The sequence below is a fragment of the Oryx dammah genome, unplaced genomic scaffold, assembly GCF_014754425.2.
Source record: "Oryx dammah isolate SB20612 unplaced genomic scaffold, SCBI_Odam_1.1 HiC_scaffold_12, whole genome shotgun sequence".
Classification (NCBI taxonomy): Eukaryota; Metazoa; Chordata; class Mammalia; order Artiodactyla; family Bovidae; genus Oryx; species Oryx dammah.
Genome location: NW_024070196.1, coordinates 63,185,689 through 63,203,156, shown reverse-complemented (window position 1 = coordinate 63,203,156; position 17,468 = coordinate 63,185,689). Strand labels below are relative to the sequence as shown.

The following is a 17,468-nucleotide window of genomic DNA, read 5'->3' as shown; positions in this document are numbered from 1 at the left end:
GCATGTGGGATCCAGTTCCCTGACCAAGGATCGAACCCAGGCCCCCTGCATTGGGAGCACAGGGTCTTAGCCACTGGACCACCAGGGAAGTCCTAGAATTCTTTGCCTCTGGAGCTCTTTGTTGCAGCAGTTCAGCACTGCTAGGAAAGAAGGCTGGGGTAGTCACTCACACTTTGTTTCTTGGAAGAACCCACATGAGTGTCCTGGTCATGGTTGTGACCCTTAGTAGATATAGATACACGGCATTATTATCAGCCAGGGAGACACTGAAGACCCTGGAGGGCTTCCTTGACCATCTCAGGCCCTTGCTGTTGCTGTCGGCTAGAAGGGCCAGGCGCTTACCCGGGACCTGTGGCCTCAGCTGCCCCACGGCCCTGCTCTTCCAGGCCTCTGGGAAGGTCACAAGGGGTGACATCTGACCCCCCGCCCCAAGCCAAGCCTGACTGGACCCTCCATGCCTGTGTCTGTAGAACCAGGTGCATTGTGACCATAGGGGAGGTCAGGTGAGAGACCAGCAGGACTGAGGCCCAGAGCCCTGGTGTGCTGTGCATGGCCCGAGGGGGATCTCTCCCCCTATCCCTTCCACCTCCGATTCTAAGCCCCCCTCTTTCAGAAGACTCTGTTGTGGGGCTGACTCACCGAAGCTGCCAGGGCAGGAACGGCTCTTGGGGCTGGATCTGCAGGCGGCTACCTCTCCCCCCACCTCCCACCCCCACTGCAGGATGACCGTGCCCATCAGTGTCACCAACCCGGAGCTGCTGAGACACAGCACGGAACTCTTCATGGACAGTGGCTTCTCCCCCAGGTCCCAGCGCATGGGGGCCATGGTTGCCTTCCAGAGATTCGAGGACTTTGTCAGGTACCCAGCGGGGCTCAGTGTCCCCAGAACACCCAACCACAGGGCTTGAGCGAGCTTCCCCTGAACCCCCACCTGTTCCCTGCACACGCAGGTGGGGGTGGCCTAGACACACGGCACAGGGACTTAATAATAATAGAATAATATAGCATCAAAAGTGAGTTTTCACATCAGCACCTCCTGCTTTTGAATACTGTCTCACCCTGCTTCTTGACTATAAGATTCTGAACAAGTGATTTCTCTCACTACCTTTGTTTTCTCATCCATATAAGGGGTACGAGAGGACTTTACTTCATAAGGTCACCATGAAAGTTAAATGAGATAATACATTAAAAATATTGTATTTAAACCATTGTTAGTATGTAGATAACGTGCTCAAAAATGTCAATATCATTCCCCTTTTAAAAATGTTTGTGTACGTATTCAACCATGCTGGGTCTTCGATGCGTTGTGCAGGATCTTTTGCTGGAGCACGCGGACTCTCCAGGTGTGGCGCACAGGCTCAGTAGTTGTGGCGCGTGGGCCACAACCCGTGAGATCCTAGTTCCCCGACCAGGGATCAAAGCCACGTCCCCTGCAAGGCAGATTCTTAACCACCAGCCCACCAGGGAAGTCCCCGTTGCCCTTTCTCAGCCTGCCCCTGTATATTATGCGTCATGCTTGGATTATCTTGTATCTTCACAACAGCTTTGTGAGGTGTAGTGATTACTTTTGTTATCCTCAGTCGACTCAGAGAAGTGAGATGACATTGTAGGACTCTCCCAGCCAGTAAAAAAGGGACCCTAGCCATGCCCTCAAAGTATTGGAACCCTTTCTTCTACTCACCATCTCAAACCACATAGGTTCATTCTTCTTTTGGGGGGAGACCCCATCACTAGTGCCTCGGACCTAGTCAGGAACCACAGGAGCTCTGCATGGACTTGGATGCGCTCGCAGCGTGTTGGTTGGGAAAGAGGGAGGGTCCGGGTCTGACCTACGACCTTGTGGGGCAGTGGCCCCTCAGCCCGCCCTCTCTGCCCCGCACCCCTAGGAACTTTGATGAGGTCGTCTCCTGCTTTGCCAACGTGCCCAAGGATACTCCCCTCTTCAGCAAGGCCCGGAATTCCCTGTACTCCGAGGACGACAACAAGGTGAGGGTGTGAGCGGGGAGCAAGCCGAGGAGGAGTGGGCTGGGGGCCCTGGGCCCTTCTACTTGGTTTTCCTGGCGCCTCCCTTGGTTTTCTGTCCCAGAGCCTCCGAGAGGAGCCGATCCACATCCTGAACGTAGCCCTCCAGCACGCAGACCACCAGGAGGATGAGCAGCTGGTGCCCATTTTCCGAACATTCGTGCAGTCCAAGGTACACTGGGCAGCCTCTGGGTCTGGGTCCCTGAGAAGGAGGAGGACCGTCTTGATGAGGTGTCCATGCGCCCGAGCTGTCTTGAGAGCTTCAGAGCCGCAGGCCTGGCTGCCCACACCGGCTCTGCTTTGCCCGTGACCTTGGGCAGAGGAGGCTAAACAGGCCAGAAATTCAGCTTCTTCCCGCAATAACACGGGGGTGGCGTTTCTCTCTCCCTGGGAGTTGCCGTAATAAGATGACACAGTGTATATACACCACCTTATGCAGACGATACAGTAGGTAAATAGTTTTGGAGTTGAGGGCAGTGTTTTCATTGGGATGAGCCAGAAAACTCACGACTGTATTTATTGGTTTTGGTTACATGGGGTCTTTGTTGCCGCAAGCGGGCGTTCTCCATCTGTGGACAGCGGGGGCAGGTCTCCAGCTGCGGTGCTTGGGCTTCTTGTTGCAGTGGCTTCTCTTGTCGCGGAGCACAGGCTCAAGGGCGTGAAGGCTTCTGTAGCTGTGGCACACAGGCTTAGTTGCTCTGCGGCGTGTGGGATCTTCCCCAACCAGGGATCGAACCCCTGTCCCCTGCACTGGCAGATGGATTCTTTACCACTGGGCCACCAAGGAAGTCCAAAACTCCCAATTTTAAAATGGTCACTTACATTAACAACCATTTATGCAGATAACTGGGTTGGTTTTATAAACATGTGGTGTCATGTATAATAATGTGTGTGTGTATCTATTTTAATAGCTGTATTGAACATAGTTTACATACCATACCGTTCCTCCATTTAAAGTATCAGTTCAGTGCTTCTTGGTACCATAGTCCTCTTTTCTGCAGTTTTGTTTTCCTTAGTTTCAGTTTCCCATGGCCAACTGTAGTCCAAGAACACTAAATGGAAAATGCCAGAGACAGGCAATTTGTCAGCTTTAAGTCACCTGCCATTCTGAGTTGCTATGAGGAAATACTGCACCATCCTGCTCAGTCTGACTCAGATTCGAATCTTCCCTTTGTCCAGCGCATCCACCGTTTGTCACTTGGGAGGTGGCTGGGTTGTCCCATCAGTTGTCGTGGTATTGCAGTAGTGATGTTAAGTCACCTGTATTTTATCTAATTATGCCCCAAAGTGCAAGGGTAGTGATGCCGGCAATTCACATATGCAAAAGAGAAGCCATAGGGTGCTTCCCTTAAATGAAAAGATGAAAGTTCTTAACTTAATAAGGTAGGTAAAAAAATATGAGTTGCTAAGATCTACAGTAAGATTGACTATTCTAGCCATGAAATTGTGAAGGAGGAAAAAGGAAATGTACCCTTAAACTGCAAACATTGTGGCCACAGTAAGTGATAAGTGCTTAGTTAAGACAGAAAAGGCATTAAACTACAAGAAAATATTTTGAGAGCCCACAATCACATAGCTTTTATTACAGTAAATGGCTATAATTTTTCTATGTGGTTAATCTCCTATTGTGGGCTTTCCTGGAAGCTCAGGAAAAGAATCTGCCTACAATACAGAAGACCCAGGGTTGATCCGTGCATCAGGAAGATTCCCTGGAGAAGGGAATGGCAACCCACTCCAGTATTCTTGCCTGGAGAATTCCATGAACAGAAGAACCTGGTGGGCTACAGTACCTAATTTGTAAATTAAACTTTATTGTAGGTATGTATAGGGAAAAAAAAAAAAAAACCTAGTATATACTAGTATATATAGGGTTTGATATTATCCATGGTTCCATTCATCCCCTGGGGATCGTGGATCACATCCCCAGTCAGTGAGGAGAGACTACTAACATATTCATAGAGTTGTGTAACCATCACTACGGTCATTTTATTTTAGAACGTTTTCACCACCCCATACCCATTAGCAGCCACCCCATCTTCCCTGAACTCAACACCCTTTTCCCTGCCCTTGGAAACCACTACTCTACTTTCTGTCTGTGAATTTGCTCATTCTGGGTGTTTCCTATCAATAAATGAAGTGGAGTTTCATACAATATGAGGCCTTTGGGGACTGGCCTCTTTTACTTGGCGTGTTTTCAAGGTTCATCCAGGTAGTAGTAACATGTATCAGGACTTCATTCCTTTGGGTGACCAAGTATAATCCTATTGTATTTTGGTTTTTAATGCAGAAAAACATCCTTGTGGAGTGTGGACTCCGAAGAATCACATTCCTGATTGCCCAAGAGGTCAGTCCGATGCTCGGTACATCTGAGTTCTTCACATTCTTCAAGACTTGGTGCCATTTATTTGAAGTTTGCTCTGTAGATTGGGGTGGGAAAGATCAATGGCTAAAGGAGAGATGGCTTTCCAAATGATTTGTTCTAGCAGTGGACTGGGTAATGGTTAAAAATCGTAAAACAAGTCTATAAATGTTTAAGTAAGTCTTGCTTGACTTAATTGTCTTTCATATGTCTTTTTTTGCAGAAAGAATTTCCCAAGTTTTTCACATTCAGAGCAAGAGATGAGGTATGGTGAAGAGCAATGAAGTGGTTCTCTCTTCCCTGGGATCTTTGATATTCAGGAAGAATATTGTCCCCAGTCCTTATGATCCCTGTATTCTAGAAGTGCAACTTAAGTGCAGACTCCAGCCTTCCTCTGGGCTGGTATTGCCAGTGAGAGCCCCATGTTTGTATGTGGGCCTCAGACCTCACATTTCCCACCCTTTCAGCCTTTGCTCTGCATGTTTCTGTCTCACCTGGAGAATTTTTCTACTTGCTGCTGTAACTCTGTAAGACAGGTCTCCCAGCCTCTTTTGTTTATATTCTTCTAGGACAGTGGTTTGCAAACTGTGGCTTGCAGACTGGCTCCCTGTTTTTTAGGGGTCGATTGGTTGGTTTTTGTTTTGTTTTTTGGCCATGCCACACATGGCTTGTGGAATCCTAGTTCCCCGACCAGGAAATGAACCCAGGCCACCTGCAGTGGAAGCACAGAGTCTCAACCACTGGACCACCAGGGAAATTCCCCAGCCCCCTGTTTTTATAACCAAAGTTTGATTGGGACACAGGCCATACTCATTAATCTCTTGCTGTCTCCTATGGCTTTCTGGCTCCAGCAGTAGAATCAGGCAGAATCGAGTACACTCAGCCCTCCATGTCTGCAGTTTCCACATCCGTGGATTCACCCAACCACAGATGGAATCTCTGTGATTGGTCTTATCTGCGGATGCAGAACACATGGATTCAGAAGTCAGACTGTGGTTGTGACTGACTGTGTACTCCATCGGTTCTCTGGCCTTTTGAGAAAAAGTTTGCTCATCCCTGTTCTAGAACAGGTGGTCTTGTTCTCAGCACAGACCCAGCCTCTAGCAAACAGTATTTTAAATCTATCCAGAGCCTCACTTTACTACTTAAGACCCATCCTTCCTTTAGCCTCTTCAGTTAAAACTCTAGCACCATCAGTCGCTTCCTTCCGGGGACCAATCTCTGCAAGGAAACCAGGGCTTAGGGACTTCTTGAGAAGTACTCTGTGTCGTGGCTCACAGAAAACAGCCTGGTGGGCCGCAGGTGCTGGGGACTCACTGGGCTTCCCCAGGGCTGAGAGACTTGCCCCAGCACAAGACCTTCCTCTCTGCTGGACCTTCACAAAATCTCAACTCTCCAATCTCTCGAGTTCATGGTTAGAGGACACCATGACTGCCTCATTCCTGAGCACTAAACCCGCAGTGCCAGGGGGCGTGCAGGACAGGGCGCGGATCAGCGGGCATGCCGCCTCAGTGTCCAGCTCCACGTGGGTCTGTGTGTCTGTCTGTTTTCTCTCCCCTGTCGGCCCACAGTTTGCAGAAGATCGCATCTACCGTCACTTGGAGCCGGCCCTGGCCTTCCAGCTGGAGCTCAGCCGGTTGCGAAACTTCGACGTGACTGCCATGCCCTGCGCCAACCACAAGATGCACCTGTACCTGGGCGCCGCCAGAGTGAAGGAGGGCGCCGAGGTCACGGACCACAGGTTCTTCATCCGGGTCATCATCAGGCACTCAGACCTGATCACCAAGGTCAATGTCAGAGGGTGTTTGTGTCTCCCCCTGAACTTGTCCCTCGGGGGCCGGCCTTGCCGGGATTGAGTCCCACTCGGGGCAGGGCCTGGGCTGCATGCGGGGATTGCAGGGTAAACGGGGCACCCACAGCCCTGGCCTTATGACCGACAGTCCAGTCTAGAGGGGGCAGGAGGTAGATAGTGGCTGATTTTCATGGGGTAACGTGCGGATTCTTTCTTCTGTCCCGGAGATGTGTCTGCATGAGAGAATCAAGAGGATAGAAAAGAAAGGTCCTGGTTAGTTAAGGGGCTTTTTTTGTATTTGTTGATGGAGTGCACCATCATGTCCCATTGTTTCTCTCATTTACAAAAGTAATTCATGACTATCCTGTAAAGATTGCAAGCAATACTGAACATACTTCCAAAAATCAAGGAGGGACTTCCCTGGTGGTCTAGTGGTTATGACTCTGCTTCCAATGCAGAGGGCACAGGTTCGATCGTTGGTCACGGAACTAAGATCCCACATGCAGCGTGGCTTGGCCAAAAAAAAAAGAAATCAAAGAAGAGGACCCAGAATCCTGCCACTCAGGGGTCAGCCCTATTGGTGACCCTTTATGGGCCTCATTCCATACGTGGATTCGAATTGGGTTGTAGGTAGAAGGTTCCAGATGGGAGCTCAGGCTGGACATACCATGTAAAGACTTGGTTTTTACTGTAGACCTCCTCCTATGTTAATGAAGATGGTCCCCTTCTTGCAGTTCCCTAGCATGGAGGTATCATGTGTATGTAATGTTTTTAAGGAATCCTCTAGTGATGAGTGCTAAGCTAATCTCAGTGTTTTCCTGCCTCAGGTGTTCTAATAGCTTTTATGATTATCCAGGTAAGTGCAAGTTGCTCAGCTGTGTCTGACTCTTTGCGACCCCATGGACTGTAGAGTCCATGGAATTCTCCAGGCCAGAATACTGGAGTGGGCAGCCATTCCCTTCTCCAGGGGATCTTCCCAACCCAGGGATCGAAGCCGGGTCTCCCGTGTGGCCAGCAGATTCTTTACCAGCTGAGCCACCAGGGAGGGCCAACAGACCAGGAGATGGTTGCCACTGAAAAGATGGTTTGTTTGTCACTTACAGATCCCAAGGGGAGGGGGCACTCTGTATCATGGGGACCACGTGAGGAAGTGCCAGGGCTGCTCAGGAGGCTGTGCGAGGGGGGATTCATGGACAGGGGCCTTTATTGTGGGTTTCACAGGAAGGACCAGGTGAGGCAGGTGGGCAGGCTTGGCAGTGGCTGGCTTGAGTGATTTCAGCAGGCTCTGAATGTAGGGGCTGTCTCTAGTTGTCTGATGCCTGGCCCTGGGGTGATTAGGGCTGAGGACAGTAGCCTGGAGCATGAGCTTGATGAGGAGTAGTGGGGTGTGGACCGTGGAGTGGTTGGATTGGTTGGTTTGCCTAAAAAGCGGGCTCATGGGAGAGTCATTTACAATATCTTGGAAGAGACTTTAAGACCCCTCTGGGGTCAGCATAGCAGAAAACACAGAAAATAAAAGAGGTGCCATGTACATGAGACGGCCTTGGACATCTCTTTGCCTCTGGAGGTGGGGCTCTGCTTTCTTACCGGGCGCACGTTTCAGAGGAGGGGCTGTTCTCCCCTCTCCCTAACTCTCTGAGCCCTGCACCCCTGGCCTTAGCGGTTGCCCCCTCCCACTTTTACAGGAAGCCTCCTTCGAGTACCTCCAGAACGAGGGTGAGCGGCTGCTCCTGGAGGCCATGGACGAGCTGGAGGTGGCATTCAATAACACCAGCGTGCGCACCGACTGCAACCACATCTTCCTCAACTTCGTGCCCACCGTCATCATGGACCCCTCCAAGGTCTCCCCTCGGTGGGCGGGGCTCTCACCAGGCTCTGGGGGTTCACCTTCCCGGGACCCTCCTGCTTCAGGGTATTGTCTCCCGGTGTTCGAGGCCCAAGTTGCAGGGTGCACACGTGCGTTTCTGAGCCTCCATTGCTGCAGGTGGAGCACAGAGCTTCCTCAGTTAATGCTAGAGCCATATTCCAGCCACGCCCCTGAGGACTGTCCCTAAGGATGTTCCCCCTCCATGGCGTGCTTCACTTTTCGGGAAATGCCGACGCTCAGAATGTCCTCTGCAAAACAGAGCTCTGGCCTCTCCCTGGTTCCAGGCTCTGTCGTGGGCTGCCGGTGGGTGGGGTAGTGGGTAAGAACCTGAGGTCTGTGGCTCAACCATCCTCCACGGCTGGTTCCTCCACAGCTGGTTCCTCACGAGCAGGCAGAGTTTGTGGTGGTGATTCTGGGATGAAAGAAGTCCATTCAGTCCATCAGCTTGTCATGTGAGGGGTTGCAGAGGCTCATGCTGACTCCCCAGCTCCACCAGTTCATGTCGTTCCCAGAAGAGAAAATGCATAGGCTTGGGATACATGACGGAAAGGAAGACGTAGGAGCTCTAGCTCTTACCAGCATCAGTTTCCTCCTTTGTCAATGGGGGACAAAAATGCTAGCCTCTCTGGGTAACTGTCGGGACAGAGTGAGATCCTGAGCTTAAATCAAAGACGCCTTTGCTTTTTATCAGCTAACAGTGATGCATGCAACATATTACTGTGCTGTATACAGGCAGTGCATTTTGCATTCGGTATATTTCACCATTCTGTCATCGTCAGAGTGAGAACTGTTAGGAGTGTGCGCAGTTTAGGTTCTGAAATTGAACCGCTGTGGTTTGCGGCAGATCGAGGAGTCGGTGCGGTCCATGGTGATGCGCTACGGGAGCCGGCTGTGGAAGCTCCGCGTGCTCCAGGCTGAGGTCAAGATCAACATCCGTCAGACCGCCGCCGATGGCGCCGTCCCCATCCGCCTCTTCATCACCAACGAGTCAGGCTACTACCTGGACATCAGCCTCTACAAGGAAGTGACGGACCCCAGATCTGGGAACGTAAGGCCGGGCTGGGTCACAGGAGTCGCGTCAGAGTGGAGGCCCAAGCCCCTTCTCCGTGTCCCTGGGTCTGTGTCTGCTTCAGGAAAGTTCATTTCGTCATATGTTAGAGTCCACACAGAAGTGACGCCACGTGGCGTCTTTCTGACGTCCTCCACTTGGTAGGCTAATCTCTGGGTCCCTCCGTGTTGCGGCCAGTGGCGTTATTTTGCTCGTTTTTGTGGCTGAGTAGCATTCCCTCTTTGCATTTTCATTGAGGCAGGAAGAAATAAATTGAGCAGGAGTGTGGTTCTCTGAGACTTGCGTCCCTCACTCTCTGTTTTTCTCTCTTTCTGGTCCAGATCTTATTTCACTCCTTTGGCAACAAGCAGGGCCCCCAGCATGGGATGCTGATCAACACTCCCTATGTCACCAAGGATCTGCTTCAGGCCAAGCGATTCCAGGCCCAGTCCCTGGGTACCACCTACGTGTATGACTTCCCAGAAATGTTCAGGCAGGCAAGTCCTGGGACTGAGACTCAGTACTGTCCAGGGTCCCCCTTTAGAGACTCCACCAGCATCCACAACCTCCATTCTCAGTTACTTTTCTAAAGACCTCACTCTAAAAAACAGTCTGCATGAACGAAAAGAAGCTAATATTGGGAAGGACGTCATAGTATATTTTTCTAAAACAAGACTTATTTCATCCCAGTGGGTAAAAAGAATATAATATAGAAACTTTGGACAACAAAGGAGAGTGGAAGGAATAAAAAAGTAACTCCTAGTTCCATACACTAAAGACAAATTGCTTACCATTTCCTCCTGGTCCTGTTAATGCTTATATTAAGTACCTGCTATAAGCCAGGCACCATTCTAAGGGTGGCTAGACCATGAGGAAGAGGATGGGGTCACTACCTTTGAGGAATTAAAAAAAATAATGTTTTATGTTTTTATGAATTTTGAAGTATACACTGGATACAGAATATATACTGGATGTTTCCTTCAAGCATGTTTTCTATGCTTGTATTTGCCTGTATTTTTTTACGTAGAAGCGCCTTTCAAGGAGACTGACCACACTGGCACTGGTGATAAGGATGTCTTTGTACATCCTCTCTGTTGCCGTGTGAATGACAGTCATGAAACTGAGCCTGTGGACTTCTGCTGTGGACAGGAACGCGTCAGTGCACTTTAGGCATGAGATGCAGGTAGTAGGAAAAGCTGCTGTTTAGGGTCAGGAAGTCCTGGACTTGAATCCCAAATCTGTCCTTTTCTTCCTGTTTGTCCCCAGGCAAGTTCCTTCACCTCTCGGGGCCTCTCTTTTCTCCTCTGTTAAATGAGAATAATAATTAGTACCTACCTCCCAAGGTTGTCATAAGAAATACATATTAAGTATTCAGTAGAGGACACGACTGAGCGACTTCACTTTCACTTTTCACTTTCATGCATTGGAGAAGGACATGGCAACCCACTCCAGTGTTCTTGCCTGGAGAATCCCAGGGACGGCAGAGCCTGGTGGGCTGCCGTCTATGGGGTTGCACAGGGTCGGACATGACTGAAGTGACTTAGCAGCAGCAGCAGAGGCTATTTTAATAAATGGAAACTTTTATGATTAAGAATGTTATTGTCTGTATCCTTCTGCCTTGGACATCATGGGCCACAAGAATAAGAAACAGACACATCAAAAAGAAATCCATCCACTTTTCTTTAGATAAAGAAAGAGTACTGTGGACCACCTATAAATTTGAAAACAGATGAAAAGGAATATTTCCCAAAAAGATACATCTTATCAAAACTAACTCAAGAAGAAATAGAAAATATAGATTATAAGCATTACTGAAATTGAATTACTCCATCTGTTCCACCTTTTTAAAAAAAAAAAACTGGAGTTCTTGATCAATGCATTAAAATAAGAAAAATAAAAGATACAAGTATAGAAAGAAGCAAAGTGGTGTTTTTTGTAGATGATAAAATGCCTATACAAGTAATCCAAGAGGATTTGAAGAACCAGCAAGGTAACACAGCAAGATTACTAGACACAGTGTGTGCCTATTCACTCAGTCGTGCCCGATTCTGCAGCCCCATGAACCGTAGCCCACCAGGCTCCTCTGTCCATGAGATTTTCCAGGCACGAATACTGGCGTGGGTTGCCATTCCCTTCTCCAGCTAGGTCAGTGTACAAAAATTAATTGTGCTCTCATAAACAAGCAATAATTCTAAAATCTAATTGGAAAAATGCCATTTACAATATTAAGATCAACTCTAAAGTTTCCCTAGGAATAACTTTAAAAAACATACAAGGCCTTTATAGGGGAAATTTTGAAACTTTATGGAAGTACTTTAAGCCTAAATAAACAGAGATATATCGTGCTTATGAATGATCGGAAGATATTGTAAATATAATAATATTGTAAAGATAATAGTTCCCCACATAATATATTCAGTATAATTCTGGAGTTTGGGGTGCAACTTAAAAGCTCACAGGAAAAGTAAAAGTTTGTGAATAGCAAAAGAAATTTTGAAAAAATAATCTGGGGGACTTGTCTTAGCCGTCCTTTAAAATAAGTCACTATTTTCAAGCAGCTGTACTTACTGTAATGCATGATATTATTGTAATGGAGCTAAACAGACCAATGGAACAGAATAGAGTTTAGAATCAGACCCACTTATAAACAAAGCCTTGACAGAATGCAGAGGTGGAATTCTGAATGAAGGGAAATACATCTCAGTAAAAGATACAAAGACATTTCTTATCTAATTGGGAAAATAAATTTTTATTTCTACCTCATGTGGTATACAAAAATAAATTTCAAGAGAATTAAAACCACTTGGAGTGAGTTAAAAGCATAAGCATAGGAAAACCCCACAAATTGGACTACATTAAAATTTAAAAGTTACATAAAAAGACCCCAGCTTGGGGGACCCAAAGCTGGGGCTCTGGGACAACCCAGAGGGATGGGGTGGGGAGGGAGGTGGGAGGGGGGTTCAGTATCGGGGGAGACATGTACACCCATGGCTGATTCATGTCTATGTATGGCAAAAAACCACCACAATATTGTAATTAGCCTCCAATTAAAATAATTTTTTAAAAAAGACCCCAGCTTGGGAGAATATGTTTCAATGTCTGTTACCAGCAAGAGATTAGAACAATATTATGTAAGAGAAACTGATCAATATAGTCTAAGGTGCTCACCTAGGTGACAATCAGTGAAGTACAGATCAACATTACAGCAAAAAAATATCAGTATAATTTCACACCCAGCAGATGGGAAAGCATGAAAATATTTGACAAAACCAGATGTGGACAAGTATATGGACCAAAGGAGCTCTCACACATTCTTACTGTAAAGCAATTTGATAATATCTAGGAAAACTGAAGATTCACATATGCTATGACCGAGCAATTCCACTCCTGTATATACCCATGTAAAAAGACCATAGGAATGTTCATTATAGCATTATCGGTAGTACCGTAGAATTGGAAATCTAAACGTTTCTATTAAAAATTATGAGTAAATAAATCGTGACATATTCATACCATGAAAAACTGAACATGAGGGAAAAGGAGTAAAGCAGAGCTAAATTTATCAACATGGGTAAATCAAATCTACTGGAGAGTTGGGAAAATAAGTTGTAGAAGGACATGTCTGGTATGATACCATTTCTTTAAAAGAGAAGTCATGCAAAATAATGCTACATGTTTTAATGTCTGTACATATGAGATAAAAGCATAAACACATACAGAGGACTCGACTGACACTAAGTTCAGGATGGGCTTCCCTACTGGCTCAGCTGGTAAAGAATTTGCCTGCAAAGCAGGAGACCTGGGCTTGAACCCCAGGTTGGGAAGATCTCCTGGAGAAGGAAATGGCAACCCACTCCAGTACTCTTGACTGGAGAATTACATGGACAGAGGAGCCGAGCAGGTTACATCCATAGGATCACAAAGGGTTGGATACAACTGTGTGACTAACTTTCACTTTCTTTCAAGTTCAGGATAGTGGTTACCTGAGGGGAGCAGGGGGAGGGACAGATGGGAATGGGATGGGAAGGGGCACACCAGGGGCTTCAGCTGCATTTCTATTATTTCTTTTAAAAAAATTCTTAAAGCAACTTTGGAGAAATTATGATTTGACAAAACTGCAAGATAGATGCACGGGTATTTATTTTTTTCTGCATGTTTTTGCTGAGTGCTTTAAATAGTTTGTGATTAAGAAAGGCAGCCCTAGAAAATGTACCTCCTTACTGGCAACTTAATATTTTTGTCTTTCCTCACTTCTCTGTAGGCTCTTTTTAAAATGTGGCACTCCCCAGACAAGTACCCCAAAGACATCCTGACATACACCGAACTCGTGCTGGATCCGCAGGGCCAGCTGGTGGAGATGAACCGACTTCCTGGAGGAAATGAGGTAAAGAACTGAGTCGGTTTGCTCTACAGAAGAAATTAACACAACATTGTAGATCAACTGTACTTCAATAAAATTTTTTTTAAAAAAGCAAACCCACAAGAGCACAGCTCCTGGCTGGAATCACCCTTTAAAAAATTTTCTCCCTAGGCATTTCCCTGGCTGTTGAGTGGTTAAGACTTTGCTTTCCAGTGTAGGAAGGGCTTCCCTGGTGGCTCAGCTGGTAAAGAATCCTCCTGCAATGCAGGAGACCTGGGTGCAATCCCTGGGTTGGGAAGATCCCCTGGAGAAGGGAAAGGCCACCCACTCCAGTATTCTGGCCTGGAGAATTCCATGGGGTTGCAAAGAGTTGGTCACGACTGAGCGACTTTCACTTTCCATTGAAGGGGGTGTGGGTTCAATCCCTGGTCGAGGGACTAAGATCCCCCATGTCTCATGGCTGAAAAAACAAAAGATAAAACAGAAGCAATATTGTAATAAATTCAATAAAGACTTTAAAAATGGTCCACATTAAAAAAAACAACAACAACTTAAAAATCTTTTTTCTCCCTGAAGAAGCAAACCTGTTTTCTCGTGCACTCATCTCCTTTCTAGGTGGGCATGGTGGCCTTCAAAATGAGGTTTAAGACCCTCGAGTACCCAGAAGGGCGTGACATTATCCTCATCAGCAATGACATCACCTTCCATATTGGATCCTTCGGCCTCGGAGAAGACCTTCTGTACCTGCGGGCGTCTGAGCTGGCCCGGGCCGAGGGCATCCCCAAAGTCTACCTCGCGGCCAACAGTGGGGCCCGTATCGGCCTGGCAGAGGAGATCAAACACATGTTCCAGGTGGCTTGGGTGGACCCGGAGGACCCCCACAAGGTACGGCGTGAAGCTGGCGTGGCAGTGTGATTCTGCCTAGCTCCTGCTGTGTTTTCCAAGGGAGTGACAGTACCTCTAAGGGAGTGGGGGGAAAGTCTTGCTCTTAGCACGGATACACGTGGTGGTGGTGGTTTGGTCGCTAAGTCCAAACTTAGCTCGTCCGACTCTTAGGTGTCCGACTCTTGCGATCTCACAGACTGTAGCCCGCCAGGCTCCTCTGTCCATGGGATTCTCCAGGCAGGAATACTGGAGTGGGTTGCCATGCCCTCCCCAGAGGATCTTCCCGACCCAGGGATCAAACCTGCCTTTCTTACGTCTCCTGCATCGGCAGGCGGGTTCTTTACCACTGAGCTACTTCAGAAGCCCTCAGAAGGATCCTTGGAGAACAATAATGAAAATGGTTATTTCTCATATAAACATGTAGTTAATATCAGTACATACCGAGCATCTTCTGAACACAGTACATATAATTCCTGGCCTCAGGAAGTTCTTAAAATTCATCCAGAAGACCTCCGGACATCATAAAAGGCAGAATGAATAAAGAAGAACACACGTCTTGTGATGTGAAAATGCAGGGGACAGAGGCATTCTTTGCAACCATAGCACAGGTTCTCAAGGAGGTGGTATTAGTCCCCCCTAAAGGGACAAAAAGTATTATTTTCATGTAGAAGCGTACACACACACATACGTACATTTATTACATAACCAGTATATAATAAAGCTTGACGGGGGCAAAGGGGTTGGTAATCAGGGAAAAGAAGTAATCTGAAAGGCTCCTTTGGGGAGAGAGAATGAAAATATTAAACGACACTGAATCAGTGACTTCCCTGGTGGTCCAGTGGTTAAAACTCTCCCTATCAATGCAGGGGCTGAGGGTTCAATCCCTGGTGGAGGAGCTAAGATCCCATGTGTCTGGGGGCCAAAAAAAAAACAAAACATAAAGCAGAAACAATATTGTAGCAAATTCAATAAAGATTTAAAAACCAACAAATAGTGAATCAGAGAGACCGGGGAAAAAATGAGGTTGTGTGGTAAGGGTAACTGGCAAACAGAGCAGACATTCAGTTAATTGGTGTTCTTAATGTGTTAACATCAGACGTCTGTTAACATCAGACAGGTGACTGTGTTATTAACACGGTATCCTCCCTGGATCCCTCAAACACAGTGCTGGCACTAAAAACAGTGGCTGTGGTGTACACAGGGCTGGACTCATAGCCTCATTGAAGTATTTACATATTTTTAAGGGAATTAAATACCTGTACCTGACCCCCCAAGACTACACCAGAATCAGCTCCCTGAACTCCGTCCATTGTAAACACGTGGAGGAAGATGGAGAATCCAGGTAAGTAACTTAGCAGGCAGCTCCCATGTTCTGACTGTGGTTCATTTCAGCTGCTTGTGGGGAACCTACCTCTGGGCTGGTGACAGTTTCTCAAGCAGGGAGGCGTGTTTGTACAGAAGGTCTCCCCAGCTTCCGTTGTGGGCACTGACAGCTCAGACACCTGGGGCCCCCTTTAGGGTGACCCCATCCTTGCTGTCCCCACATGAGGTACATCTCTCACAGAAACAGCACATCCCTCGGGGACAGTTAGCGTGGATTCCCGCATGCCCCCAGAGCTTGCAGGCTCACGTTTTATGACCAAATGAGCCAAACTGACTCACTGGGTGAGCTGGGAAGACGTGGACAGGGTCTGCTCCATGAAAACAGGCAATACTGGAGTCTTTTCCAGGGAAGGTTGTAGGTTTTTAAAATCAGATTCTGATTTAAATCAAAATTTCCCAGGCCGAGTTTCCTGGGATGTTAGTCATTGATTTGCGGGGAGGGAGGGAGTGAAGATTTTAAGTTTCGGAAACACTGGGTTAGATGAGATCCAACAAGCATCTTTACTGCAGACCTTCTCAGAGCATTTAATGCACTGAAATGCCTTGTGAATCTCTAATGGGTTAGGGCCTAACCCAGCCTTTTTGGCACCAGGGACTGATTTCGTGGAAGACAGTTTTTCCACGGACGGAGGAGGCGGGGATGGTTTTAGGCTGTTCAGTTGCTGCATCTGCTGTGCACTTTACTTCTTTGATTATTCCGTCAGCTCCCCCTCAGATCATCAGGGAGGTTGGGCTGTGCAGTGGACCCATGTGGCCATGATTGACTGGTCATGAACCAAGTGCCTTCTCCTGGCACACGCCCATCTCGCTGCCGACCAAAGGCTGTGCGATTGTCTCCGAAGGAGTGCAGGGCAGGGGTGATGCTTTGTTAGGACAGCCTCTGAATCAGCAGACTTTCTCTTTGTTGGAGGGGTGATCATCATCGAGGCTGTACTTGCCCTTCTGGAAACCTTAGGGCCAATCGTGAGGGTCCTAGACCCCTGCCTTCATCTCACCGTTGGCTGCTCTCTCACCCTCCAGTCCCTCGCCTTGCTCATCCTTCCTTCCCCGGGTCCGTGGGAAGCGCATCAGCCTTGGATTGTCCTGGGCTGGAGCTCAGTCTGTAACTCTCCTTTGGTTCCTGAAGGTATGTCATCACGGACATCATCGGGAAGGAGGAGGGCCTGGGCGTAGAGAACCTGAGGGGCTCAGGCATGGTTGCTGGGGAGACCTCCCAGGATTACGATGAGATCGTTACCATCAGCATGGTGAGTCCCCGCCCGTTTTCTTTTCCAGCTCAACTTTTTATTATGGGAACTTTAATCAGGCAAAGCCTGTCATACAAAGTGAAAGAAGTCAGAAAGAGAAAAGCAAATGTCATATATTAACACATATGTATGGAATTTAGAAAACTGGTGCTGATGACCCAATTTGCAGGGCGGGAATAGAGACACAGACACAGAGAGCAGACTTGTGGACACAGCAGGGGAAGGAGAGGGTGGGATGAACTGAGTAGCACTGAAACATACATTATACATTACTGTATGTAAGAGCCAGCGGGAAGCTTGCTGCATGACACAGGGAACTCGGCTCAACGCTCTGTCACAACCCAGAGGGGTGGACTTGGGGAGAGGGTGGGAGGGAGGTTCAGAGCGGAGGGACATGCTTTCTGATGGCTGATTCACGTTGCTGTACGGAAACAACCAACACAACATTGTAAAGCAATTATCCTCCAATTAAAAATAAATGAAAAAAAAAAAACCAGTCGTGAAA

The 17,468-nt window shown here is 47.6% G+C and overlaps 1 protein-coding gene across 1 annotated transcript in view; it reads left to right on the top strand.

Annotated features, from left to right (window-relative positions):
- ACACB (acetyl-CoA carboxylase beta) overlaps positions 1 to 17,468 on the top strand; it is a 136,628-nt gene that overhangs the window by 101,959 nt on the left and 17,201 nt on the right. The window contains exons 29-41 of the mRNA XM_040251296.1: positions 722 to 859; positions 1,887 to 1,986; positions 2,087 to 2,194; positions 4,310 to 4,366; positions 4,605 to 4,646; positions 5,953 to 6,168; positions 7,859 to 8,014; positions 8,885 to 9,088; positions 9,430 to 9,585; positions 13,350 to 13,472; positions 14,064 to 14,333; positions 15,578 to 15,675; positions 16,843 to 16,963. Of these exons, the coding sequence (XP_040107230.1) occupies positions 722 to 859; positions 1,887 to 1,986; positions 2,087 to 2,194; positions 4,310 to 4,366; positions 4,605 to 4,646; positions 5,953 to 6,168; positions 7,859 to 8,014; positions 8,885 to 9,088; positions 9,430 to 9,585; positions 13,350 to 13,472; positions 14,064 to 14,333; positions 15,578 to 15,675; positions 16,843 to 16,963 (1,789 nt within the window). The remainder of the gene's footprint in view (positions 1 to 721; positions 860 to 1,886; positions 1,987 to 2,086; positions 2,195 to 4,309; positions 4,367 to 4,604; positions 4,647 to 5,952; positions 6,169 to 7,858; positions 8,015 to 8,884; positions 9,089 to 9,429; positions 9,586 to 13,349; positions 13,473 to 14,063; positions 14,334 to 15,577; positions 15,676 to 16,842; positions 16,964 to 17,468) is intronic.